The following is a 27,801-nucleotide window of genomic DNA, read 5'->3' as shown; positions in this document are numbered from 1 at the left end:
CACTACAAATGCATCCCTGACGATTCATTTGAAAGTAAAGTATATCATGGTAGGAATTTATTTGTTAAGACAATGGTAGAAATTCACAACGGCGTTTAAAATCAGACTTAATTTTTGTAGCTATGAAAGCTAGAGGCTATTTTTAGTATGTCCTTATTCGAGCTTGATTAGGAGTGGTTTGTGGGCAGCAGGAGGCAGCCTGGGAAGGCAGGTGGACTGAGGACTGTCCCGGGGGTGGGTTTCGGAGGCAGCGCCAGGCCACCTGTTCTCAGCGACACCGTCATTGTAGGAAGTTTTCTGCTAACTTGTTGAATTCATCTGCAAAACGCAAGTGCAGGTTGTGCTTGCCCTCCGGCATCAGATGCAGCCTAAAAAGAAAAGCTCATGGTTACTGGCCCACCATTTAAACCTGTTACCCTCCCGACACGCCACGGGCATCCCGTGAGAAACTGCCACTTTTTTTCTAACTGCTGTTACAGAGAAAACGTGCACAGTATGAAGTTTCCCGGGATACAGACCTAAGAGTGAACGCCCAGAGGCTGACGTCACAGTGACAGCACACACACTGTATTCAGAATTGAATCGGGTTGAGAAATGGTCTGACTATAAACCTGACTGAGAGTAGGGAGATGCAATTTGGTGGTTACCTTAAAAAAATCATTTTAATAAGGTTGATTTTAAGAGAGAGAGGGTTGGAAAGATGATAAAAATATGAAATGCCCTGAATCCACTGGATTGGAGCTTCGTGGAATAGTGGGAAAACCCAAATCAGAGTTCAGAGCCCCCACAGGCCTGCAGTGCAAGGCTCCAGATGACCCTGCCATTCTGGCGGACTGCGTAAGGCCGCACACAGGCACCCACGGAGGGCAGGTACACAGGCGCGTGAGGCCGGAGCCCGTGTCTCCCGGCTCCGCAGCCCACATGTGGCTCTTGTGGCAAACCCCACGTCCTCATGAGGCGGCTTCTTTTCAACAGGGCTTTCTTTGGTCAAATGTGGCTGGTCTGTAACTTCTTTAATAAAAGCAGACTTCTCTGAGTTCTACATTTATTAGCTATAAATGTGCAGAACTCGTAAGCTTTAAACGAATGAAAGTTCCCAGGATGTAAGCCCTAGTTTGAGCTGTTCTGTCCACAAAAACAACCGGACGCTGAAATGACTACACTGAGGCCAAATGCTAGTTCCCGCATTGCCTGATGCTGCTCTCCACAGCTGGGGGCCGAGAGCACTAGGGAGGACGCGTGGGGAAAGGGCGCCGGGGACGGAGCAGCCCCTGGACTGTGTTGGGTCTCTTGCGACTGGACCACATTGGGGTCGGGTGGAGGTACCCAGAAAATCAGGATCGTCGACGTGAAAGGAGGACCTGTTGTTGGCATGTTTCTGAGGCCCCTGCTGTTCAGGATGGGGCCCAATGGCCCTCCCCGAGGAGCAGGGCTCGCAGGGAGGCTCCCAGTGTGGGCTTTCAGGAGCCAGAGAAGCAGCCCCTGCTGACGGCGCTGGCAGTCAGGGGGCACGCCTGGGCTGCATGGCGCTGTCCAGGCTGTGCCGAGCTGGATTCCAAAGCAGCGACCCTGCCCCGCCTCACTTGGAGCCCTCCTCTGTGGGCAGCCAACCCACTCCCATGATTTGTTCAGATTCCCAAGAAGGAAGGAGACACCTGCCGTGAATCCTTTGTAGGCTCAGTGCCGCCTGCACCCTTCCTGAAGTGACCCAGGGCTCGGGAAATAAAAACTGAGCCCTTGTTTAAAGTACGGGGGCCCTGTTCTGAGGCAGCTACACTCAGAGCGGCACTGGACTATGACAGACAGATGGACGGACAGACAAGTGAGGGTATGAGAAAACTGCTCTGCTCCTTGGTGGCGTTGGAGGTCAATTCCAGGTCCTCAGCAGAGCCCCTCCCTGAGGTCTGACACAGGAGTCCCTGCACTTGACCTGCGATGCTCCCCTCGGGACAGCATGGCCACGGCTGCTGACCCAGGCTCTCATCCAAATAACAAAAGGGTCTGATTCCGGGCTCATGGGAGAGTGGCTTTCACACAATCTGCTGGCCGACGGACGCCCTTGCTGGTGTGCGGAGGGGACAGCCTGGCCCATGCTGCCAGCACTGCCCGAGCTGAGGCTCCTGCCTTCACAGAGAGCTTGCTTCCGGTCACAGCTGAAGGCAACCGGAGGTGACACCGCAGGGTTAAAGGCATGGGCTTGATGGGGGCAAGACATGTCCTCTCTTCCTACACTGCTGGTGGGAATGCAGTTTAGTGCAGCCACTATGGAAAACAGCGTGGAGATTCCTCAAAAGACTAGGAATAGACTTACCATATGACCCAGGAATCCCACTCCTGGGCTTGTATCCAGAAGGAAATCTACTTCAGGATGACACCTGCACCCCAATGTTCATAGCAGCACTATTTACAATAGCCAAGACATGGAAACAGCCTAAATGTCCATCAACAGGTGACTGGATAAAGAAGATGTGGTATATTTATACAATGGAATACTACTCAGCCATAAAAACCGACAACATAATGCCATTTGCAGCAACATGGATGCTCCTGGAGAATGTCATTCTAAGTGAAGTAAGCCAGAAAGAGAAAGAAAAATACCATATGAGATCGCTCATATGTGGAATCTAAAAAACAAAAACAAAAACAAACAAACAAAAACAAAGCATAAATACAGGACAGAAATAGACTCACAGACAGAGAATACAGACTTGTGGTTACCAGGGGGGTGGAGGGTGGGAAGGGATAGACTGGGATTTCAAAATTGTAGAATAGATAAACAAGATTACACTGTATAGCACAGGGAAATATACACAAAATGTTATGATAACTCACAGAAAAAAATGTGACAATGAGTGTGTATATGTCCATGAATGAAAAATTGTGCTGAACACTGGAATTTGACACAACATTGTAAAATGATTATAAATCAATAAAAAATGTTAAAAAAAAAAAAAAGACATGTCCTCTCTTCAGTACGGGGTCTCCACTGGCAAGTGACAGCACCACTGCTCACTGGGAAAATGGGGACAGTAACAGTGTCCCCCCACAGGGTAATTCAGAAGACGACACTGACTGTGGCCACACGGTAAACACTTCATACGTGTTCGCTGCTGGCCCATAATTCCATCTACGCGGCACTTCACAGTGTGCGAGAGTCCTCAGGAAGGTTCCAATTATGCTCAGCATGGTAATCAAGTGCTCCAACCTGCGAGACTATTTACATTTATTGGCTAACAGAACTGACTGCAATTGGAACCTTCTTACCTTAAAGAGATTTTATGAGACGTCATGGGTAAGAGTCATCTAGAAAGGACGAGACCCCACCCTCTGTGAGATACCAGGACGAGGCTGGCCCTGTCTGGAGTTGGTCCTGTAACCTGGCCCCAAGGGGTTCCTGGGCTGCCTGCAGCAGCAGCTGGAGGAGAAGGTGGGAGAGGAAGGTCCCCTGGGCACCTCAGCCTGGAGGGTCTAGCACTGAAGCCAGGGCAGCTGTCCTTCCCTTGGTGTCTCCCAGGTTCACCCTCCACAGCACTGGAATGAACCTGCCGCCAGCATGAATCCTTCCCACTTCACCACTGCTGGTGGCGCGGCTCCCACTGGCCTGCCTTGGAGGCCTGGGGCCATCTTTCCGCTGGTGGCCAGACTGTACGAGGCTAGGAAGCTGCAGATTCCTTCCGTGATTCAGACAGAGGACAGCGTCTGGCCTGTGACTAGAGGGCCTGGGCACCCATAGCCATTCCCCACCAAGGCCAGGACCTCTGCAGACAGCTCAAGCCAGGTGCTCCCAACTGTGATGGCTGGGTTTACACATCATCTCAGCTGGGCCACAGGTGCTCAGATATTTGGTCAAACATTATTCTGGATGTTTGTGTGTGGGTGTCTTTAGATGGGGGATTAACATTTTATTCTGTAGACTGAGTAAGGCAGATTGCCCTTCCCACTGTGGGTGGGCCTCATCCAATCAGTTGAAGGGCTGAACAGCGATAAAAGGCTGACCCCCCCCCTGAGTAAGAGGGAACTCCTGCCTGTCTTCAAACTGGGACATTGGCTTTTTCCTGCCTATAGACGCAAATGGCAACATCAGCTCTTTCTGGTTCTCAGGTCTTCAGAGTCAGACTGGACGACACCGTCAGCTCTCCTGGGTCTGCAGCTTGCTGACTGCAGACCTTGGACTTCTCAGCCTCTACAATCGGCTGCGATTCCTTATTCCTGCAGCAAATCAATCCCTCTCTAAGGATATATAATGTGTACACATGCACATGTATGTATGTGTGTATTTGTGTGTGTGTGCACATGCTGCTGAAAGCTGTGACCAAGGGCTGTCAGCCTCTGACCTACTGCCATGCGACGCGCTGCTGCCTCCTGGGCCTTGATCACCTACACCTGTACCATCCCAGCCACGCGAGGCAGTTACTGTGTGCCGAGTTCTCACTGATCTTAAATGTACACAGACCTCCTCATTCATTCCTCAAAACCTTATTCTGAGAAGAGAGGCATGATCCTCCCCAGGTAGCGCCCAGGAAACAGGAACAGAACACAGGTACCTGTTTATGGGCACAGTTCGTCACAGAGCCGGCCCTCGGGCCCAGGGCCCCCGAGACCCTGTGGTGCTCCTGACCACCGGCGCCAGGCTAGACTCTGGTTCCCACCCTTCCCCTTTGGTGACACAGGACCTAAGGTGCCAACTCTTCGCACACGTGGACTTTGGCTCTGGCTCCTGCCTGCCTGGGCTGCTCTCTGGCCCCAACCTGCAAGTGGATTCTGCACCACACTCCTGGGCCCGAGTCACCTGCAGGGATGCCGTCCACCTGCAGTGCAGGGACACGGCCCATGTGCTGCCCATGCTCTCCTTCCATGTGGTCCGAGCACTCTGAGATGTACAGCCTGCAGCCCAGGACAGAGGCCAACGTGCTCAGCTGCAGAGAAGGCACCAGGAGGGGCCGCGTGGCCTCCGAAAGATGCGTGACTGGAGAACAGGACGGGGAGACATCTGAGTTGTGATCGGAAGGCTGGGTGCCCGTGGCCAGGCAAGGACAGGGCGGGGTACAGAGGACTCCAGGCAAGGCGCTGGTCACGGGCAGCTGCGTCTGAAACCCAGATCCTGTTATCTGCTGGGGCCCCCAGTTCCTGAGATCTAAGACCTCAGAAATATACTGTCATAGGGTGAATCAGGTCCCCCAGATTCACGTGCTGAAGTCCTAATCCCAGGACCTCAGTGTGACCTTGTTTGGATAGAAGGTCTTTAAAGAGGTGATCATGTTAAAATGAGGTCCTAAGGGTGGGCCCGAATCTAACCTGACTGGTCTCCTCGTAAGAAGACTAGATCAGCACCCAGACACACACAGAAGACCCTGGGAAGACCCTGGAGGGCACAGAGGGAAGGCAGCACCTACAAGCCGAGGGAGGCTTCAGGAGAAACTAGCCCCGGCGACACCTGGACCTCAGACCTCCAGCCTCCAGGCGATGAGGGGAGAAGCGTCTGCAGTTTAAGCCGCGCTGCGCGGCTACCTGTTACAGCAGCCGGAGCTGACTCACACACCGGCGAGCACCCGCGCGTCTCAGCTCGCTGTGAAGCCACTCCTCTCCCGAGCCAGCTCAGCCCCCTGCCTGGCCGGCCCATCACTCCCACCCCGAGGGGTTGCTGAGTGCTGGCCTCTGCTCAACACAAATTCTCGGAAAGCGAGCTGGGCTGCCTAGCGGGCAGCGCACACCTGGCAACAGGAGTCGCCCAGGCAGGGGCTGGCGAGCAGGCAGGTGGCAGCGTCAGTGCTCTGCGGTCCAGGAGGGAGGGCTGGGCAAGCAGTGGGTGCACGGGGCGGGCAGGACACGGGACCCTGGGGGCAGGGCTGGCTCCCCGTCACTGCTGGAATCAGGGTGACTCCTACTTCTGCTGTGTACCTGGACTTCTGCAGAAGGCTTTGTTAGGAAGAAGCGTTCAACTGCCCCAAAACAAACCTTACAACCACTGAACTTGACCTATCTCTGATGCCTCTTCGCCTCCAAGAGATTGTGTGATTCCTCTCCCACAAAGAGCGAACAGAGAGAGACAGGAAGGACTGACAGGCAGGAAGCAGGGCTGCTGATGGCCCAGCCTCCCTCCAGCCTCTTCCAGGAGAGAAGCATCTGCTCCATACCTGATCTCTCTCTGCAGTAGGTCTTTGGGGGACAGACTGTGTCTTTAAGTTTAGTTGTAAATGTGCCCGGCGGGGAAACGGAACATCAAGTTCACCGTTTGCGCCCTGCACGCTGAGTTGCTCCCTGGTGTTGGAAGGCCTGGTGTGCAGTCAGAGGACGACTCTGGTGCTCAAGGAATCAACCCTCCCCTTGTGGGTCCAAAATTATGAACCGTGTTTCAGGTTCAGGCCCAGCATGAAGGGCTCTCCCGGCAGAGGAAGGTGGCAGTGTAACACGCAAGCCGGTTTCAGACGGTCACTGCCAGGAACACAGCACTCTCGACTCACTTGTTCCAAAGAATTCTGCTCTAAGAAAACGACCTTCTATAAAGGAGTGTACTGAAACCACTAACATCTCAGCGGTAAGGGAATATTCTTCTCCCATACTGATGTGTTCTGTTGCTAGGAGACAGGTCTGGAACAGAATTCCTAAATTAAACTTTCTCGCAGAAATTTACTGGCTCTCTAAGGGAACACACTGCATTTATCACGAGCGTCAGTCTGCAAAAACCTGTCATTTCTGAAGCTAGAAGACAACCATGTCAGCAAGTACACACTTCAGGCATTTTACCATCATATTAAAATAAGAGTATGTTTACGAGACGCAGCTGTGCCATGGGTGGAAAGCACTGTGTTAGGAGGGAAAAAGTCTAGGATTTGTCATTTACGAGCTATGCAGCCTTGGAAGGTTACTTAACACATCTTGGTCTCGATTTTCTCATCTCTAAAATGGGTGCAATATTTCCCCCCTTTAGTTTGTTGTGAAGTATAATTAGATATCGTATACAAGATACCTTTTAAAATATGAAATGCTATTTGGACATAGGGATTATACAGGACTACAGTAATGACATTTTATTATAGACTGAGAAGCATGTCCTCCACATTTAAAAGTTCTTGGAGAAATCTGTCTGTAAAATATGTCACGGAATAAACAGTGTGCCTAGGAAGGAGAGGAACGGTTTCTGAGCCTACCTTCCCTGCTGCATCGTGGGGACCCGCAGCTCAGGGACCTCTACCGGCCCTGCCAGGGCGCCAGCCCCCAGCGGGCGTCGGGAATGGCTCGCGGGCGGCGGGGAAGGGAGGGTTTTCTTACGTCACTAATAAAGCCAGTTTCAAAAGAACTCCGTACGGTTCCAAAGACGTCCTGAGTAATGACAGCATCTCTGGAATTAATATGCAGTCTCTGAGGAGGTCACAGCTCCCCTCGGTGCTTACTTTCCAGTATTTTTGTTTTTCAGAGAAACCAGGCCACTATCTCCTGATCGCACCTCAATTTCACCTACGGGATTTACAGCCACCACATGCCAAGGAAACACTGAGTTTATCCACCTTGGAATCTTCACCTTGATATAAGTACCAGCAGAAGCTGACTCTCCTGTCAGCCGAAGTATTTAAACTATAAATTTCTGTTCCACACAAAAACAAATGGGGCTAAAGAACAGAATTTCCACCGACATGTCTCACTAGGTTCTCTGGCGCCCCCAGGCTCGCTGGCCGAAACAAGGATGCCCAGGATGAGTAACACGTCTCTGCCACCTGCTCGAGTGAGCCCCTGACCCGGCCGGCCTGGCAGACCCCGCTGTTTGGCGGTTCTGAATTACAGATTTTCCTCTGATGTGTACATACTTAAAACTGAAATAACATGAAAAACTTACAGAACAATTTTTTAAAAAGCAGGAATCAAAGTTGAATATAGAATATAATTGTATCTATGTTAAAAAATACTGGAAAGGAGAAACACAAAAATGCTAATAACAGGGGGTTGGAAGGGTACCCCTGCTCAGTGGTTGAGCATGTGCTTAGCATGCATGAGGTCCTAGGTTCAAACCCCAGTGCCGTCATTAGGAAAGTATTAAGTAGAAAATTAAATAAAATGAGCAAAGATTTTAAAAAATGATTTAAAAATCCCACATTGAAAAAACACTAACAGAAGTACTTCAGTGGGTGACAAGGAACAGGTGCTTAGTTTTCCTTTGATTTGACAAACTTTCTTTGCCGGGTGGATGGTGCTTTTATGATGAAAGCTCCTAAATTACTACTCCGCTATGGTTGACGACGAACTGTCACCACTGCTGCAGCCCCAGCGCCCACCGTCCCAACTCGTCACCCACAGCTCAGGCTCCTTGTGCCCCTCGCTCCGGAAATACAGGACTATTGGCTGACACTGGCAAAGGGGGGCGGGGTACCCCTTAAACCTGAGCCTCACACTTCCTCTCCTCCTACGGCTTCTCCCGTCTGCCCCCCAGGCCCCCGGGGCGGAGCGCTGGCCCAGGCGTGACTCACCGGGACCCTCTCACGTGCTGGTGTATGAAGTCAGCGTGCGAACGCGGGACCAGAGGATCCCTCTCCCCGTGCACGACCAGGGTGGGGCACTGGACCAGGGGCAGCAGGTGCCGACAGATGTTACCTGAAAGACACAGAGGTCCCCGGGGGTCAGCGGGGCCGGGCGGGGCAGGGCAGACCTCAGCGTCCGTCTGTGCAGCACTGGCTTGGGTCAGATAAGTTCCTGGGGTTTCCTTTTCTGTTTCTTTGCTGGTGTTTTTCCTTGCAAGATCTACTAGTAAGCATGCAGTTCTGCCTGCTTACCTTCAGAATCCAGGTACAGCAGGAGTTAAGGCGAACAAAAGCTCCACTGGTCTCCCTGCTGCAGGGGGCAGCTCCCTGTTTGCCAACGGTGACGGGTGCGTGGTGGCAGGAAGGCTTCTCCCTGGAAGCACGGCCCTGAGTGCCCAGGGGACAGGGCTCGGGCCACAGTGATCCGCCCAGCAGGCAGACGAGAAGGCTGCCAACAGTCTTGCTGTAGGGTGAGTCACGTCGCCAGACTCCCTACTTTATGGCATCCTCCCCCCCTTCTCTTTCTTTCTTTTTTTCTTTAACAGACTTCTAGTGTTAGGTTTGTAACAGACTGAGCAGAAGGCAGAGAGTTTGCACACACCCGGCCCCACACACGCACAATCCACATTGTCAGCCCCGCCCACCAGAGGGAACGTCTGTCACAGCCGAGGAGGTGTGCTGACACGTCACCGGAGCCCGGGCGTCCTGAGGGACACGTTCCTGGTGTGCACGGTCGGGGGTTTGCACAGACGGCTACAACACGGACCCACCGTCACAGCGCCACACAGAGCGTTTCCACTGCCCTACGGCCCCTCTGCTCTGGCTGTCCCAGAAGGTGCGGCGGCCCGTCTTTGAATCGGGCCGTTTCCTTACTGTTCGGTTTGAAGAGCTTTCTGCGTATTTGGATACAGTCCTTGGCTGATGGGTCTTTTGCAAACATTTTCTCCCAGTCTGTGGCCTGTCTTTTCATTCTCTTGAAAGTGTCTTTGCCAGAGTCAGTTTTTAATGTAACAATTAACACAGGACATACTTTGAACTGCTGACTTAATTCCACTTCTGATTTCAGCATTCTAGCCTCTTCACTACCCTCCTCAAGAAAACACAGAAGCTTACATCTCACGAATCTGCCTTTTTTGGTGGAGAACTGTCTCCGACACTGTTCACAGCATTTCTTGTTAAGAGGTGAGGAAGCTCATTTCAAGGACCTGTCTCTCCAGGCGGATCCTGCCTTTGCTCAGGATCTACTTGCTGTTTTGAACTTACACCAAAAAAATCGCATTTCCAAACGTGCTTTTCATTATGAAAGTCTTGACGGGTGACTCATTCTGGAAATGATTACTGAGTAGACCAAACTGGTCCTTCAATCTCAGCAAGTTTGTAACTGAATGTGCTTCAAGATTAGATCTCAACTATTCCCCTTTCTTTCAGCAATTAAAAAAGGAAAGTGAGAGGAAGTAGCTACAAAAAAACGGACTTGAGTTCATAACTTCTCTTCAGGATGTCAATTCTTCCTGTTATTGGAAGTCATGTGACTTTTCCAGATTAAGACAGGAAGACACCTGATGGCTAACGGGACATAGTTTAGCTCTGAAGATGGGAAAAGAACTCAACATTCTCTTCCTCACACCACTTCTGCTGGGGCTGAAGGCCACGACAGACAGTCCCTCTTCTTCTGTCACACGAGACACAGTGGGGTGACACCTCTAAACGTGAAAAGGCGGAAAATACAGGGACTGTTGCAGCTTTCGGCTTCCTAATCACCCATATTCTGGAATCAGAAAATGAAGACTATTCGAGGCTTCTGGAGAATTATTTGTCATCACACACACAAAGCACTCAGAGAAGAAAAGAGCAGCCTGCTATTAAAGACTCAACAATGTGAACCTTTGTGCACAGTCTGTCTCTGGCGGAGGGCGGGTGTGTCACACAAGGACCCGTATTGTGTGCCGTCGCCAGCACCCTCTGTTCACACACCCGTGTGCAAGGACAGCGGGCGAGCACATTAACCCCGAGGAGTTCCGGGACGTCGGGGGAGCTCAGCGGTCTCTCTAATCCACAAAGGGCCTGCCAGCTGTCCATGCAACCTACCACCTGGAAGACGCTTGAACTGGTTTATGCCGTCCACCCACTTTTCACAGGTTCTAGCAAAGTAGTCGATCCCATACAGGGCTTCCAGAGGCTTCCTTGTTCTCTCACTCCACTTAGAAACATCTCGGATACCTGCGAGACAGAAGTGAGGGCAAGAATAAGGTTAGTCTCTACACGAGTTTATCTTTCCACACCCCCAGTGCAGGGCAGCTCGGAGCTGCGGCGTCTGCCGTCCGGCTGGCCCGGGCTGCTCAGCCTGGCCACTTTCAGTGGCTTCTGGGTCTGTGCTGAGGGCTGTGTCCCCACCCAGATGTGAGCTCCACGGGCGGGGTTTTGCTTTCTGTCCCCCACTGTGTCCCTCCGGCACAAGAGGGGCACCAGCAGGTGCTCACCAAGTGAGTGAAATGAGATCTGCATGTAATGCTGCTTCTCCGTTAAAGGCGTGAGATAAAAGCAGATGTTCCCTTAATTAGGGTCATCTGAGTAAAAAGGACATATTTATAAAAGAGGAGTTTTTTCTGCACTGCATTTACGTACACTGAGAAACACACACAGATCACTCATTCTAGCTTCTGCTGCTGAAGCCCCAGGGGCGTCACTACCAACTGCAGACTGCGCTACAGCGACTCACTGTTAGGAAAGGAACTAACAGCTAAAAACCAGCTTGGAAACGAATAAGCAAGTTCAACTCCTTAGCCCAGTATTTTCCTTACTTCTTGAAACACCCGGTGGTGACAGGAAGACCCTTGCCCTCCTGAGCCTGTCGGACATCGAGTGTCGAGGGCTTTGAACACGGTGCTTTACCCACACGACGCTCCCTGACACAGCAGGGCCGCCGCGATCAGGATCCCCACCCAGCGGCAGCCGGCACGTCGCCCTGGGCAGGGCCCGGCAGCTGGCGGGCACCCAGTGCACGCCGGGGAAAGGAAATGACCGCATGGGGTAAAACTGCGACTTTCAGCCCCAGCGGCCTTCCGAGCGGGGCAGCCCCGCCACAGCCAGCGCCTGCCTGTCCTCCGCTGACTCCTTTCAGTTGCAGACGGAAGCCCGGGCTCCAGTCCAGAGGCTGAGGACGCCGCGCTGCTCTGCATGAAACGGAGGGGACATCACGTGGGGGTGCAGAGAAGCAGCCTGACAATGAAGAGGTGGGGGGAGACCTGGGAAGGAGGCAGAGGGAAGCGAGGGAGGAAGGGAGGGAGCAGCTGGCAGAACGCCGTGACAGCGGCCAGTGAAAACATCCCCACCAACGGCTCTGCCCTGGGCTGCCGAGCGGGCCACACCCTCCGAGAGGCCTCCGGCAGCGCAACAAGCAGATCTTTCATGATAACTTGTGTCTGCTGCGCTGCTGGACTGGGGGGCTGAGGGAGACGAGAGAGTGTGTGTGTGTGCGTGAAAGAAAACAGCTGGGAGTAGGAAGACCACTCAAAGGCAGGGTTGTTCCGGGGGAAATGTGACTGCTGGCTGGGGAAGGGCGGGACCCCGGAACCTGAGATTCCTGCATGAAGCCGAGGTGAAAATGGCCCCAGCCTGGCACCATCACAGTGCCCGAGAGCAGCAAGCGGACATCCCGTCGGAATGAAAGTGCTCTCAACGCACACTGTCTTTTTGTTTGTTTTCAGACCAAGAGTAAGCAAATATATGCTCCTCATCAAAGATCACAAAGCAATCCGAATCTTTATAAAGTGAACAGAATAACTAGTAACTTGGAAGAGAAAGCTTAGAAATGAGGCAGAACCCCAGACCCAGAGATGAACAGAGACGGGCAGATGGAGAGACTGGGCTACAAAGTCTCACCTGTCCCCGAAGGAGGAGGGGCCAGCAGGCGACCACGCTTCTCAGAACTGAGGGAAGAACCCATAGACAAAAGTCCAACGTAGCTCCAACAGGATAAAGCAAAAGAAATCCACACGTAGACATGGGGTGGTGAAGCAGCAATGCGCCAGAGGGAGAGAAAAAAACCCTGAAAACCAGCCGGAGACGAGGCACACCACCGCAAAGGAAGGAGAGTCGGCCGACGACACTTAGCAGCAGGTGAGGCCGGCAAGGGGGTCACTGGGCCGCAGAGGAGACAACTTTCTGTTTATATTTCTGTGCTCAGCCGGGCAACCCCTCGCAGGAGCGAGGGTGAAGTACAGAAGTTTCTAAGTAAAAGCTGAGCTGACTATTAACAGACCTGCCCTCAAAGAACTTCTAACCAATAGCTTCAGGGAAAAGAAAGGATCTCAGTAGGAACGCCTGAGATGGAAGGAGGAAAGGGGAGCAAAGATACGGATAAGCGTGCTGGCAACCGTAAAGACAGACCCAGCGGTGTGTCCTTCCTGCCTCAGAGAACTCACCACGCTCAAGAGACAACAAAACACTGTAACATTTCCCCGCATTAAAAGTAAATGGTTCTGTCCATAGAGAAAGCAAAAAGACGAGCCGCGGGCTGGTAACACAGCCACTAACACAAAGGCCAATCAGCCAGGGGTCAGGAATCGGATTACCAGAAATGAAAAAACGAAACCACCCTGCAAATCAGTAACGTTGTAATAATAATCAGACGCCTTCTAGCTTGAGTTGGGCGGAGTTTCTGTAGTTACACTTCCTAACATATACCCGTAAAACACATTGTATTATATGTATCAAATATTACATAACAAAAGTGCGAAAATCAGTGAGAAGACATGAACAGGTAAGATACAGAAGAGGAAACCCCACTGGTGCATAAACACAGGAAAACATTCTCAGTCTCATCAGCAACAGGAAAATGCACGTTAAAACCCCCAGTAAGGCACCATTTTACGCCCATCTGCCCGGCTAGAATTAAGGTCTGGTGATTCCGGGTCCTGTGGAGGGTGTGAGTTAGGGATGGGAATGTGAATTTATTTTGCTGGAAAACAATCCATCACCGGGAACGCAGCAGATCTCCAGACACAGCACCAGCCCGGCCACTGGGCGTCCTCCCCGGGGAGGCCGCTGCGCATGTGGCCGAAGGACACGCCCCAGGTGCTGACAGCCAGGCTCCCGTAAAAGAGGGAAAGCCAAGGGCAGCCCGCCGGCCCAACGGAACACGACGCAGCAACGCCACGAACAGCCTCAGAAGCACCGTGTTCTAAGAGGCCACGTGGAACGCGAGTCACAGAAGATGACCACCTTGTTCAGCTCAAAAGCAAAGAAATTAAATGTTCTTTAGGAATATAAACATATGTGACAGAAGTGTGTTCAGAAAGGCACAGGGATGACTGCGACTTGGGCAGGAGGTCGGGTGGACGGGAGAGCACACGTGCACATGACCCTGGTGTAACCCATTCGTGTCACATGTGTTGCATTACAGGGACCAAATATCATACAGTTAAGTTAAAAGTTCAACTATAAAATAAATAAAAGTATTATATGTTAAATTATAAATTTAAAAAATATATCTTAAGATATTTTATATAACACAATATGAGTATATGCAATATAAACGTGATATATTACATTTAACATACACTTATAAAAATACGTATTTATATATTTTTACTATAGTATATTCTATTATTTAAGATATACATTAAAATACATATAAAGTAATTTATATTTCATATAAATATATTTAATTTATACATTTAATGTATTTTAATGTATTATCAATACATTACGTATTAATAACATTATTAATATATAATATAAATATAATACAAATTTCTATAAAATCAAAAAAGCCCTTGTGATGGGAAGGCTAAGACCTTTAAGAACCAAGCTGCTAACATTCAGGAATGGGAAGATGTTTTTCTTCCTAAAGTGTAAATTCTTCCTATGAGGACAGCGGGAGAGCCTCAGGCATTTGCAGAGGCACCCGTGGAGACGTAAACTCCAGGGCAAGGCTTTACACGTCCGCAGGCACCACCACCTGCGCCCCCAGGGACAGGGAGCCCGGCTGCAGCTGCCGGGCCCCAGGCGCGCATCGAGCACTGGTTCACACCACTGGCCTGGGAGCAGCCTGCCTGGGTTTGAATCCCGGCTCCTGCACTCACTGGCTCTGGGATCCCGAGCGAGCGCCTTACCCTCTCTGTGCTCGAGTCTCCTCACCTGAAAATGAGAATTGTAACACTCTGACATGAAGAGTGAAATGTGCTGCCAACGGTGCCTGGCACACAACAAGCACTCGAAACTACTCCATGTATTTAAATATTTACTTTTGCTCATTTTTTTCAAGAGGAAGCCAGTTTTCCCCAAAGCATAATTTCCTCCAAAAAACAAGCAGTAATTATTTTTCATAGTTGGAAGTTCCTAAAATAACCATTTGAATCAAACTGTTTGCTGATCCAAAACAGAACTAATTTTTATCCCCAAAGAAACTGATACATTTCTCTTTTTTTGAACATACGATTTGTGCTAACCACTGGAATCGTCATGAAGAACATAAATCAAATATACACTCATCACTAATTACTGAATTAATCCAGTCAGCGCTGCTGGAAGCCTGCTGTGTGTCTGTCACAGCAGATATGCTCTCTGCCCTCAAGGGCCATACGGTCCAGCAGAGAACTTGTAAACAACCACAGGAGCAGAGTCCTGTATGAGTTGAGTGATGGGAGAGGCTGGGGCGGGCAGAGGAGGGCCACAGGGCTTCCCAGAGGATGCAGCACTGGCCCTGGGTCTGGGAGAACAGAAGCCGGCAAGCAAACGTGGGGCGGGAACAGCATGTGCGGCGGCACAGAGGCAGGGAGCCAGGCCACTGACTGCCAGAGATTCGGGGATCTCAGTGGCTGAAGAAAAGGATAAGTGTGTGGGGGCAGGGGGACAGAAAGGCAGGGGTCCCGGGTCCCTCACATCTGGAGCAAAGCTGACTTACTGAAAAGCTAGGGGAGACCCTGAGTGTCCGCTCGGGACAGAGTGGAATGTGGACTGGAAGCAGGTAAAGGCAGAGGGTGGTTAGGAAAGTGTCCATCGCCCTGCGTGGGGACCAGGGACTGACAGGGCCTGGGCCCGGAGCCTGGTAGGAGGAAGGGAAAAGGCGACATGGACTCCAGGCAGCGCAGAGCATGCAGGCGCGGGGTGTGGGGACTGCAGCACGAGGTCAAGCGCCTGGGCATCGTCAGGCCACCACGGCAGGCACACCTGGACACCAGCGGAGGCACAGCCACCTTACCGCTGGCACAGAACACGCTCTCAGTAACAGCGCCTGGAGACACTACTCTGGGAGAGAAATGGTTCTCTCCATCAGTATCCCCTCCCACGATGAGAGGGTGACCAGGAAGGACAAGCCTGGCGAAAGGACCACGACTCCGACACAGAGTGTGCGGTCCAGGTGGGCAAGCAGTAAGAAAACTGAACAGGAAGTGGACCACCTGGGACGTGGCGAGGCCAAGGGATGCTGAGCTGCTTGATGTGAGGGGGGAAGAAGCTGTGTGTGGAGGACCCAGCGTCCCAGGCCGGCAGGGAGGAGCGGGCAGGTGTCAGAGCAAGAGGACACCCAGAGATGGGAGGGTGGCGAGAGCCTCGGGACAGAGACGCTTCAAGAAGAGGCGTGTGATGAACAGACATCACGTGTGTTCCCAACGCTGCCGGACGTGTCCGACAGGCTGGGAAAAACAGAGGGATGTTTCCCGGCACTGGAGGGTCAGAGTCCATCCTGCCCAAGGTCAGGGGAGACTGGGTGTGAGGAAGGGGGATGATGGCTGGGAGGGGCGTGGGGGTTCAGTGTCAGTAACTACGGGGGGCTGTGAGATTCAGAGCTTGTAGTTTGTTTGCAGAAAGAAGGGACGTCCTCCTTGGATTCCCACTTTGACATAAATGTGTGTGTGCGCGCGCGGGTGCACATGCGCTGGAGGGGGTGAGGTGTGACTCACGGAAACTCACGAGCGGCTTTGAGAGCAGACGCTTCAGAAGAAGCCCCTCGTCAGCCAGAGAACCAGGACCGGCGTGGGGGACACTGCGTCTTTTCCTCCTACTCCGCCCTCTCCTTCTGCCCAGCCCTGCCCATGCAGAGAAGCTCACTGCCTGGGGCCACCCTTCCCAGCGGCAAGGCAGCACCCAGACCCCAGGAGAAGGCCAGCTCTCTGACCAAAGGCACCAGGGCAAGGGGTCCTGACAGCTGACTGCACGCAGAATGACCATTATTTTTTTCTCTCTTTTCTCTTGCCATTTTGCCCCAAAGATGGCTCCAGAACTGTGCAGCAGCAAGGGGACCCACAGGGGACCCCCTCATTCTGCATCTGAGCTGCTACAGGTCCTGGGACGGCCCCTCAGCTCTGCACACGGGGCAGGTGCACCGACGCCCAGGGCAGAGGCTGCAAGAACTGAACCGCAGGACTAACCGCCATCCAGGTCCCGGGGGAGCCCCTGCAGGACACACACAGGGCAGGGACACACGCGGGGCAGGGACACACATGGGGCAGGTGCAGGCTTCGGGAACTGACCTGACACTGGAACCACCGCCCACAGAAGGAGCAACAAAATCTGCAGCCTGAATCTAAGCTGGTTAAATCCACGCTGTTGAATGCCAAGGAAAAAAAGCAAAAAAGTCAACATTTTTCAGAGTATTTTAACAGGATCAGTCTCACAACATAATTACAATAAAAATGGCCCCAAATCAACCACAGACAAAACAAACCAAAAAACCAGGAAACTGACAAATCTGCCAGAGAAAAGACCATTAACAAATGTCAACCCTGAAATGACCCAGACACTGGCATCATCAGACACTTTAAGGCAGGCCTTCTAACATGTATGTCACTGGGGTCCCAGAAGGGGAAAAAAATATTGGCACAGAAAAAACACCTGTAGGAATAATGAGGATGACTTCCCAGATTCGGTGTCTGAAACACACAAAGCAAAACCCAGAGGACAAAAGACAGATCCACAATCACAGCTGGAGGCTGCACCTTCCCCTCAGTCGCTGACAGAACAAGTGGACAGAAACCAGACTACAGAAGACCTGCAAACACCGCCGGCCAAGCTCGCCTGGCCGACATTCACAGGACACTCCACCCAACGGCAGCGTAATCCTCAAGTGCACGTGGAACATCCACCAAGACAGACCACATTCTGGGACATAACTCAAATGCGCAAGAAGTGAAATTATACAAAGTAGGTTTTCTGAACATTATGAAACTAAACTAGAAACCAGTAACAGAAGGGTATCTGAGAAAACCCCAAATATTTGGAAATTAAGTAATATTTCTAAATACCTTGGATCAAAGAGGAAGTCTGAAGATACAGAAATCGTTAAACTGAATGAAAACGCAACATACCAGCATTTGTAGAATGCAGCCCAAGGGGGGCTCGGGGAACTCTGTGGCATTAACTGCTTACAGCGCAGAAGAAGAAAGGTCTGAACATTCTAAGCTTCTACTTGAAGAAATCAGGGGAAAAAAGCAAATTAAAACCCAAACTAAGCAGAAGGAAGAAAATAATAAAAAATAAGAGCAGAAACAAGACAACTGAAATCAGAAAAGTAAGAGAAAGAAATCAATGAAACCAGGAGCGAGTTCCTGATATAATTCTCCAGGCCAGCGGGTCAGGATAGAGAGATGACACGAACCACCAGTCCCAGGGGAAAAAGAGGGGCCACCTCTACAGACCCTACAAACTGCTCAGAGTAACAAGGGAACACGACAGCTCGGACAACGAGATCAAAGGCCTCGGCGAGAGGCTCGGCAGAGGGGCTGGAGCGGGGGCCGGCGGGACGGCCTGACCATGGGTGGAGAGGAGACGCGTACAAGCAGAGTTCAGCTTGCTCGTGGGAACGACAAAGGCGGGCAAGGCAGAGACCGGAGGCAGGAGGGGCAGCCAGCCCACCTTTACCGGCTGAGAGGGAGAAGCCAGCGTCACAGGAGTGGAGACAGAACCACAGGCGTCCCAGGGGCAGCGGGAGGGGCAGTACCAGCTGCAGAGCGCAGGGGCTCCCTCAGCACACAGCAGACACCCTCCCCAGGACCCAGCAGGGACAGTAAAAGGACGGGCAGGAGTGCCGGCTGGGACTGCTGACTACACCAGACTTCTCATCAAAGAGTCCCACAGCCTTTACCAAACAGAAAGACAGCAAAGAACCGAGACCCTGCAACAGGACACTGCCGTCACGTGGCTCACGTAGGTCACGTGAGCTGCAGAACCGGCCTGTGATATTCCAGCGCTCGCGTCTGCAAACTTTCTGTAAAGGGCCAGAGAGTAAATGTTTTAGACGTCTCAGGCCGAGAGGCAAAATCAAAGACGTTCTGTAGATACAGGCGAGAGACTGCTGACCTGCCTGGTCCTCATTTCCCGGGGTGGGCTGTCTGGGATCCAAGAGGAACACCCAGGACAAAAGCTACTGGCCTGGAGGGGAGGGTCCTAGTAGGGCAGCCCAGGTCAGCTTGACTTTCCCCCCAGGGACCCCCAGATCTCAACACGTTCTCCTCTCTTCCTGGGAGCCCCAGGGTCTCGATTTGGGTGCCGTGCTGGAGGCTGAGCATCTCCTGAGTTGCCAACTGGAATGCTGTGACTAGGTGCCTGGTAAGTGCCAAGAGTCGCCCATGTGAGGGGACCGCCAGAACAGGCGCTGGGCAGTGACCCCAGGACCAGAGGGGGCACCTCATCTCAGTCTGCAGCCCGCATGGCGCCGGCCACCTCCATCAGAGCCTTGGCCTTACAACAACAGGCAGGGGGCTGAGTCTGGCCCAGAGGCCGCAGTTTGCCAGCCCCTGTGTCTTTAAAAATCTTCAAAGATAAGCTTGAAGGACAACCTTAAAAAGTGTGGGTAGCACAACAATTCTTTATCAAAACACAAGGTTTCGTACTTGAGGACAATGTTCCCTTCCACACTCACATGCCTTTAAATGAGGTGACCAGTAACGCTTCACGTCAACCCCTCCTTACCTGAGGTGCACGATCACAGGAGGAAATGCAAAAACTGACTTTACTTATTAGCCTTTTCCTGAGTCATAAAAGTGTCACTTCTGGAAATAGAAAACTTCAAAACACTGACCAGTTAAACCGCATTACTTTCCTGAGAAGGCATCATGCTCCCACCTTCGAGCTGAGGACTTGTCAACACGCATCGAAACAAGGCCTGAGGGTGGGCGAGGGGGAGGAGGACACTCTGGGGGGGGGGGGAGGGAACCTACCCTCGTAAATGGCCTTGTCCTCGTCGGTCACGTAGGCGTTGGCACCCCAGACCACCACCTTGTTGATGTAAGATGGATATTTCGCAGCAGCAATGAGCGCCGTTATCCCGCCGTCGCTCCACCCCAGCAAGGACACCTTCTTAAACTGCAATGTCTGTGACAAACACAACAGAACGCACAGCACAGGTTACATGCTTCCAAATGTATTTGACAGAGAAAATGAACAAAGACTACACCTGAGAGACACTGCCTCAAAGTAAAAATTGAGTGATTGAGACAAACAATTAACGAGTATCGGTCTAAGACACTTGCTGATGGGACTATAAACTGGTGTAGAGACTGTGGATAATAATTTGGCACCATCTTGCAAAATGAGTATTTGCATCTTCCAGCTAGTATGGAACGGTCACACACGTGCACCAGGAGACAGGTCCGGGCTGTCCACCCCAGCACTGCTTACAATCACAAAAAAATGAGAACCAGAATGTCCACGGACAACAGAATGTTCACTGCACTTCGGCTTATAATCACACACACACATACACAAGGCAACTCAGAAATTACTTATCTACCACCAGAAGACAGAGGAATTAAGACACAGTGTATCCATATAATGGAATACTAAGTACCTATTATAAGACTGGAGTAAATTTGTGTTTATTGACATGGAAGCATCCCCTTGATAAACTGCTCGATGAAACAGTCAGCTGGAAAGTCATTAGGTACAGCAGGATGCCATCAATATACAGTAGAACACTCATATACGCAAAAAGGCAGAGCCTCAGAGTCTCGGCAGCAGGGTCTCTAAAGAGCTGGACTGCAGGAAGCTTTGCCTCCTCCCTTACACCTACTCAGATGCTGAGTTTTCTGTAGGAATCACATGGTATCACCCTCGAAGAAACACAAAACAAAAACTAAATGAAGACAGGCCCAGCCCTCCTCCTCTCCGGGCTCTTCCCTAAGGGACCCACCTTCATCAAGTCGACAGCGTCTTTTGCATCCCTTTCAAAAAATTCCACGGGGAAGTCTCGGTCTGGGGGTCTGGAGTGCCCGTATCCTCGGGGGTCCCAGGCGACCACTGTGAAAAGCTGCTTGTTTAGGTTCTTCAGCTGAGGTCCAAAATCAGTCTCTCCGCTTCCTAAAAACAGTCCCTTGGTTACACTCAAGTGAATGTTGTCACTGTTTCAAACGCACCACATTGAAAAGCAGAAACAACTCCAATCTTCAAGTAACTAGTTCCTACCCAAAGTGAGACATCAGGTGTAACCAGCCAGGTAGCCCCGCAGTGAGGAACCCACAGCTGCCTCTTCCTGGTGGATTCAGACCCGCCCCCCCTCCCCCTAGTGGCTACTTTGAGAAGGACGGGGGCCCTGACTGGTCCTGTATTATTTCAGTACTTTTGATTTTTTTCAGCTTAATCGTCCCTCAAAAAAAAAAAATGCATGAAACTACATAGAAATAGGCTTATTGATATAATATGCTTCTGGGGTTTTTTTTCTTTTTTTTTTTAAAGGACTGCTATAAATGAGAGAGATCTTGATAACATCTGTAGACACACTTATGAGATTTGATTCAAGTTATTCAAAGCAGAAATCCAAAATCCCAGATGTCCTTTACTGAGCGAATGTGAACAGCCTTGAAGATTTTATTTTCTGGTTATAACTAGAAACCAGAAAACTAAACAAAAACATTGAAGTGAGGGAGAAGGGCAGGGTATGGAGGGAAGAAATCAAAGTAGTTTGTTTCATTAAAACCGTTTGCAACAGCTTGTGTTAACAAGGAGAACTACGTCCTCAAGGCGGTGGTGGAACGCAGAGCGTGCAGACAGTCGTCCCGTGCGGAGATCACAGCGTGGAGGGCCGGACTCAAGGGGCAAGTCCACATCTCACGTCTAAGCTCTGCTTGGTTTCTAAGGACTCACAGCCCAGGACACAAATGATACTAAACACCTCGCTTAAAAAACTATCTATTATTAGAAAATGCCTTTCAAGATGCTGTAGGATCATTTAACATCACCAAGGACCACTGCTCTTCCTGACAAGGTGTACCTTTCTCAACATCAGGCAAACCATTCAGAAAACTCAAGCCAAAAATACAGATGGATTTCAAGTACACGCCTACTGCTCTGACATCTGAAGCTTCGCTCATGACCCCTGAACCCAGAGGGACTTCTAGGAAACTACCCTGAGGGAGGGGGCAGGTGAGAGGGTGGGGGAGGGAACAGTGCAACTCAAGACCAAGGTCAGCAACGTGAGGCGCGTGCTTCCTGGCACACAGGTATACAGCTGAAGACCAGCGCAAGCACACTGAAGCCTTTAGCAAAATTATTTTAAGGAACAGTTACCGATGTATGAGACCTAAGAAGGAAACAGCCAACAGCGGCTGCCTGTAGGGGGGGGACAGGGAGTTGGGGGAGAATCTCACTCTGATTTCTGAATCAGGTGAATGTTTCACACAAACAAAAATTAAGTCACCCAAAGCTCTTTATCCCTGGATAACGATCACAGTACTGAAACAGCGACAAAGGAAGCTGGCCAACTGCTCCCTGCTTTCGCAGCTCACTGTAGCTCTCCATCGGCCACGGGAGTAACACCCTCCTGCCCCAGTACAGCAGGTGGGGGAAGATCGCAAGACTCTCTGGATGGAGACACCGCAGTAGCTACAAGGGCACCACGATCACCTGATGCTACGTCAAGTGAAACCACCATGAATTGAAAAATGCAGCATTTTCCTTTGAGGAGAAAGTAGCAAATCGTAAGGAAATAAATATGTGTTGGGATTATTTAACTAAATTGTAAATAAAACAATACCAAAGCCCTTAAAACCAAATCTGAGATGTCCTGGATCCCTGGAAACTCCCCCAGAACCTTCTACCTCTAAACTACTCACCGGTCAGAGGAGACTGGGACCCACCTGGTTTACCACCCTCCACGCGTGCCAATCTAATTCTGATCTTCGAAAGGATTTTAAGCCCAGTTTTGTTCTCAGCTCTCAACTATCTGACCGTACAGTCAAGCACAACAGGGCGATCAGTCCGGCTTCCAGCACCGAAAGCCTCACACCCTGGATCCCTCGATTCCAGGCAAACTGGCTGGCTGGTCAGCCCCACATCCCCTTCCCTGACCCCTGTCAACCCCTAAGTTGTAGGCAACTACACAGTGCTGGACTTGCACGGGGGAAAACTGGGTACTTAAGGGAAGAAAAAAATACGTAAAGGAGAAGTATCTTTCTAAATCACCTAAAATCGATCATAGGAAATATTACTTAAAGCATCTCAGCAAAGCACTAAAGTTAACCAAGACCAAGACTGGCATCTACGATCATGAACACGTCACAGACGACACAGCACACGAGAGCGGCCGTTAACGCTTCCAGACCCAGCATCCCCGGAAGCAGCAGGACGGCGTGCTCGCCCTCTCCCGTCCGCAGGTAGTGCAGGTGGACGCCATTCACAGCCACTTTGGCAGAGGTCACGGAGGAGCTGCAAGAGAAAAGCCCCAGCCCCAGAGGGAGACGGGTGAGCAGCACAGACGTGAGGACAAAACCGCGCTTTTGTATATGAGTCACTCCGAACCCTTCCCGGGGCCCTCGGGTTACTCTGACATGTGCTTCCATTTTCCCGACCTAAAAAGGGACAAGCTTGTTTCTTCCTCACTACACTGCAGAGCTGGACTCGTCATCACGTTTGAACGTCCCCCAGCCCCCGCGCTGGGCTTACCCCGCAGGAGCACCGCGAGACTCGCTGAAACCACCGGCCGCCCGCCCCGGGCACAGGCCCGCTGAGCTGGAGGCCGGGAGCCGTGGGGGGCTCCACCTGGCATGATGCAAGGTGAGCACCAGCAGGACCCTGGGGCTGCTCGCCTGGACCTGGGGCTACCCTGGCAGTGTTCCCAAGGGTGAGGCTGGCCCCAGGGTCCATGGGGAAGGCCCTGAGCCCAAGGCTGTCCCTTGGGCAAGTAGCTTCTCCATTCTCTAGCCAGATACAGGAGGGCTCTGGTCAGGAACGCCCGTCTGCACCAACAAGGGCAGACTGGTTTTTAAGATGCTGAAATGTTTCTGTGCTGACTGTTAAATAGCGGGTCCACACCAAGAGCCCTCCCCTGCCGCCAACCCGCCTGGGCCCAAGGCCTCCCGTGACGCAGCATCAACGGGATTTGCTCGTCACAGGAGAGGGTCTCGGGCGGGGGCCACCGGCACGGTGTATTCTGACTGAACAACCCGTGTGCATACCAGGGGCTCTGCCCTGAACAGCCTCTCCCTGGCAGCCCTCCGGGCAGCGCCGGGATAACCACGCGGGATATCCAGCAACGGAGCACGCACGGGGCCCTGGCGCCTCCCCACGGTCTCCCGCCTGGCCAGGGCGGAAGGGGCGGTACGGCGCGCCCGGGCAGGTGCTGGAAAAGACGCGCTGAATAAAACCACATCAAGTCTTAACACACAATCCCTGCGACAGGACGACAGGCCCGGGTGGCCTGACACAGCAGTAAGCTCACAATCTACAGAAACACCACGGGGGGGCCAAGAGCAGCGCCCCAGGTGCCCCTGCCGAGTCACCCGTCACTAACGTCCTGCTCCTCTAGGAGCAGGTCAAGGCGAATAATGCTTTCCTGATAAGGTTCATTTTGGCAAATGATGGTTGATGGACACATCTGCCTGCAAACCCTCAGGGAGTGGTGGTGAGGCTGGGAAAGAGCCTGAGGCACCGCCCGCACAGAAGCTATTACGTTCCCGTGTTCAGCGTGGGACGAGGCGGCTCCCCGCACAGCCGCGCACAGCTCAGGGCCAGGCAGAGCACCTGCATCACTCCTCGCGTCCTTAGGATTCTTGGGGGACCCCCACCCGCAGCGTCAAGGATGTGCTTTCAAAGGCATCTTGCACAGTGAGGGTGTTACGTACAATGAAAGCCCCCTCCCCCAATCTTTCTCAATGTCTAAGCCGGTGGGTTTCACGGACACGAGCCGCCCAGTTCACACGGGCTTCCCTTTCATGATTAGTCCAAAGCTTCTTCTGCCAAAAGCTCCAACTTCCTTCTTTGCTTGGCTCTATCCATGCCTTGACTCCCCATTCCATAGTTCTTTTCTAATCATCCCTACCCCACATTCTTCTGGTTGCCTAAGAATACAGAAAGAAAACCAGGCGGTCCAGACTGGGCACAGTGGGAACTCAATGTCAGGGAAGCATCCCTAAGGCAGATGACTTCGAAGGTGGCTTCAGACAGAGCCTGTCAGGGTTGGGCAGAGGTATCTGGAGAAGACTGAAAAACTAACATTTAAGATGAATTTCCAAGATGGGGAAAATTCTGAAAAAAGAATGTGGTGGGGAGGTACTTCTAGTAGAAGAAAGGGCATGATCAAAGGCCTGGGAGCGAGGGACACACGTGGGGACAAGTAGGTTCAGCTCCACAGCAGTGTGGGGCCAAGAGGAGCAAAACGTGGCGCCAAATGGTGAGGGGACTCCAGCCAGGCTGCCAGGAAAGAAAAAGTGCCTGGCACCTCGTCACCAATGTCCTGTGTGTCATCCCATCAGAGGTACCCCATCATCACGGAGGCTCCCAAAACCTTGCGTCAATCTCCAGGTAGGGGAAACAGGACAGACAGCCTTTCATGAACAAAAGCAAATCAATTTTAAACATAAGAAAAAAGTTTTATTTAAAAAAAGTTATTGAATGATTTTCCACATAAATATAACTGAAGTGAGTGTTGTATCTGTCCTCCAGCTCATCAAAGGTTCTCAGATGGCAGTCAGGCCTCTGGTAAACATTGCTAACAACAGAATTTAGGTAACTTGCCCCAGTCACTCTGCTAGTAATTTGCAAAGTCAAAGTGAGCACCTGAATGTTGACACCAGTGCCTTTGACATTTTCATACTTTGCTTACAAATAAAAATGGGGGCCACTTAATAAGATGTGTCCTTACCTTGAAAGTCCTACAGATTCTCTGTATCGTATATGTCAGCTATTTCTTTTGTTTATTTTTTCCAAAATAACCGTTAGCTACAATAAAGTATTAGCGATCCTGAGGGCTTGGATTGACATGAATTTTGATGACTTATTTTTACATCTTTCATACTCTGTTCTATGACTTAGATATTCATATTTGTATCATTATTAATTATAACTACTAGTTACTTAATTCCTACTGTGTCCCAGGCCTCTTACATGCAGCCTTTCACATTCATCTTCTCAAATCCTCAGAACAATTCTGCAAGACACAAGGCTCAGAGAGCTTAAGTGACTTGCTCGTGTTCATGCTTTTTCTGTAACCTCACAGCTGATCAGAGTCCCTGGCAGGGCTTGGTCCTGGGGCCACACTCACCCTGAACTGCCGGACAGAAGGTGGGGGCAGGTGCCAGGGGAAGGTGGTTCTCTTACTCTTGAGAAAGGCATCCCCAGATGGAACAAGAAAACATTTCTCTTCAGGCAGGTTGTTAGGTTCTATAAATTATTCATACTGTAACTGCACATAACACACAATTTCAGGTAGAAAAGGCTTTTCTGACCTGGCCCTGGGCTAGACTACTTTACAGATTATGAAATACGAAAAAAGTCAGAGTTCCAAACAGCAGACTTACAGAGAAGGTTTTGGAACCCAGCTCAGTGGTATGCTGGGCACCGGCTGTTCAGGAGCAAAGGTTTTACAGGAGCACTTTTACCTGCTTCCATGGGGCTGGATTCTTGTTTCAGGATTAACCAACACCACTGCTTGTTTTCTCCATCACATGTCATATCAATTTGCAACTACATTCATAAAATGGCAGTTCAAAATCCAGAGAAACTTGTTTTTCAGAGGTATTTTAGTAGAATGATTTGCACTGCTACGTGGATGAAGCCTTCCTGCAACCATTAAATAACCTATTGTAACTGATATGGGTACAATTACACTAACCTCATTTCAATCCTTTCTGCAAACAGGAAAATGGATAAAGACATTTTTCAATACCGACTTACAGAGCTGCAGACATTGACACATCTTCCTTCTGTATCAAAACTGTCCTGAAAATCTTGTAAAAGATCTAAACTGACAATAAAGAACCTAAATCAAATCTGAAACTCAAGAGCCAGTCAATGACAGCATAAATACGTAAAGTTGGTCAGGTTCTTCCTCCTCTCTCCTTCTTCCAAATGAGAAGTTTCCACATTAGAGAAAGTGAAGTTCTAAATGCCAGGTACCTACCTAGCATTTGACTTTCCTTCCTAGTCATGAATGGAACGGACCCATGGTGCACGTGTGTGCGTAGGCAGGTCGGCAGGGAATAAAGTGAAACAAGCTTCACGTGGCTCTATCCACATCCTCTGCCTACTACCACCTGCGACCAGGGCACCCATTTTTAGGACAGTAGGTCAGAGATTAATTCAGAGTTTTTGTTGTTTATCTCAAAGTGTGTGCGTGTGTGTGCGCGTGCGCGCCGGGGACGGGGGTCAGAAGACAGAAAGGCAGATTCCTGGAGTCTCCACAACCCATGACCTCAGAGCGTCTGGGCGCTGGGCCCAGGACTCTGCATTTTCCCAGTTCCCCAGGTGACAAGGTACCTTAAAGTCCGAGGTCGGCAAAAGCAGGGAGACTCAGGGACTTGGGACCCGCGACTGTAAGAGCCAACGGGGCACAGGCACTGCCAGGCTGGCTCTGGCCCCGAAGGCGTGGGGAGCTGCCCAGGGCGCCGCACCGGGAGCGAGGGTCTGGGGTCCACCCCGGGTCTCCCCCCTGGGTCTCGGTCTGCACGACGGAGGGGCGGGCCACCGCCCCCATCCCCGCCGCCGCCCGCGCTCCCTCGGCCGCGTCCCCGGCCCCGCCGCCCCAAGCGCGCGGACGTGGGTGCGGGGGCCCCCTGAGGGGAGCGGGGCCATTACCCGAACGAGGCCGCGGGCCAGGCCCGGGGGACGTGGAGCCCGGGTTTCAGCGCCGAGACGAGGAGCAGCAGCCGCCGCGCAGCCCTGGGGCCCAGCGCCACCGCCATGCTCGCCGGTTGTGCGCATGCGCCCGCCCCGCTCCGCGCTCGCAGGCGCCGGGTTCACCTGCCGCGCGGAGCCCACCTGCCGTCTCGCGTCCGCCCCGCCGCCAGGAACACGCATGTGCAGGGCGCGCCGGCCGCCGTCGCGCCGGCTCGCCTGGCCTGGCTGCTTGGCCGGAGCGTGT

The 27,801-nt window shown here is 51.6% G+C and overlaps 1 protein-coding gene across 2 annotated transcripts; it reads right to left on the bottom strand.

Moving 5' to 3' along the window:
- Positions 1–27: 27 nt before the first annotated feature.
- Positions 28–27,648, bottom strand: BPHL (biphenyl hydrolase like). 2 transcript variants are annotated; one of them, XM_031435279.2, is made up of 7 exons: positions 27,516–27,648; positions 23,047–23,150; positions 20,641–20,807; positions 19,670–19,823; positions 10,599–10,730; positions 8,460–8,583; positions 28–368 (listed from the first exon to the last, which is right to left on the bottom strand). In XM_031435279.2, the coding sequence occupies exons 1-7, from the start codon at positions 27,620–27,622 to the stop codon at positions 281–283; spliced, it is 876 nt and encodes a 291-aa protein (XP_031291139.2). In that variant the 5' UTR covers positions 27,623–27,648; the 3' UTR covers positions 28–280. The 2 variants fall into 2 exon arrangements, with proteins under 2 accessions (XP_031291139.2, XP_064332211.1); XM_064476141.1 differs by lacking the exons at positions 23,047–23,150; positions 27,516–27,648 and adding an exon at positions 26,321–26,467.
- Positions 27,649–27,801: the final 153 nt, after the last annotated feature.

Source organism: Camelus dromedarius, chromosome 19 (genome assembly GCF_036321535.1).
Source record: "Camelus dromedarius isolate mCamDro1 chromosome 19, mCamDro1.pat, whole genome shotgun sequence".
In the NCBI taxonomy this organism is placed as follows: domain Eukaryota; kingdom Metazoa; phylum Chordata; class Mammalia; order Artiodactyla; family Camelidae; genus Camelus; species Camelus dromedarius.
Note: the sequence above shows the minus strand (reverse complement) of the source record. Positions and strands in the feature narration are given on the sequence as shown.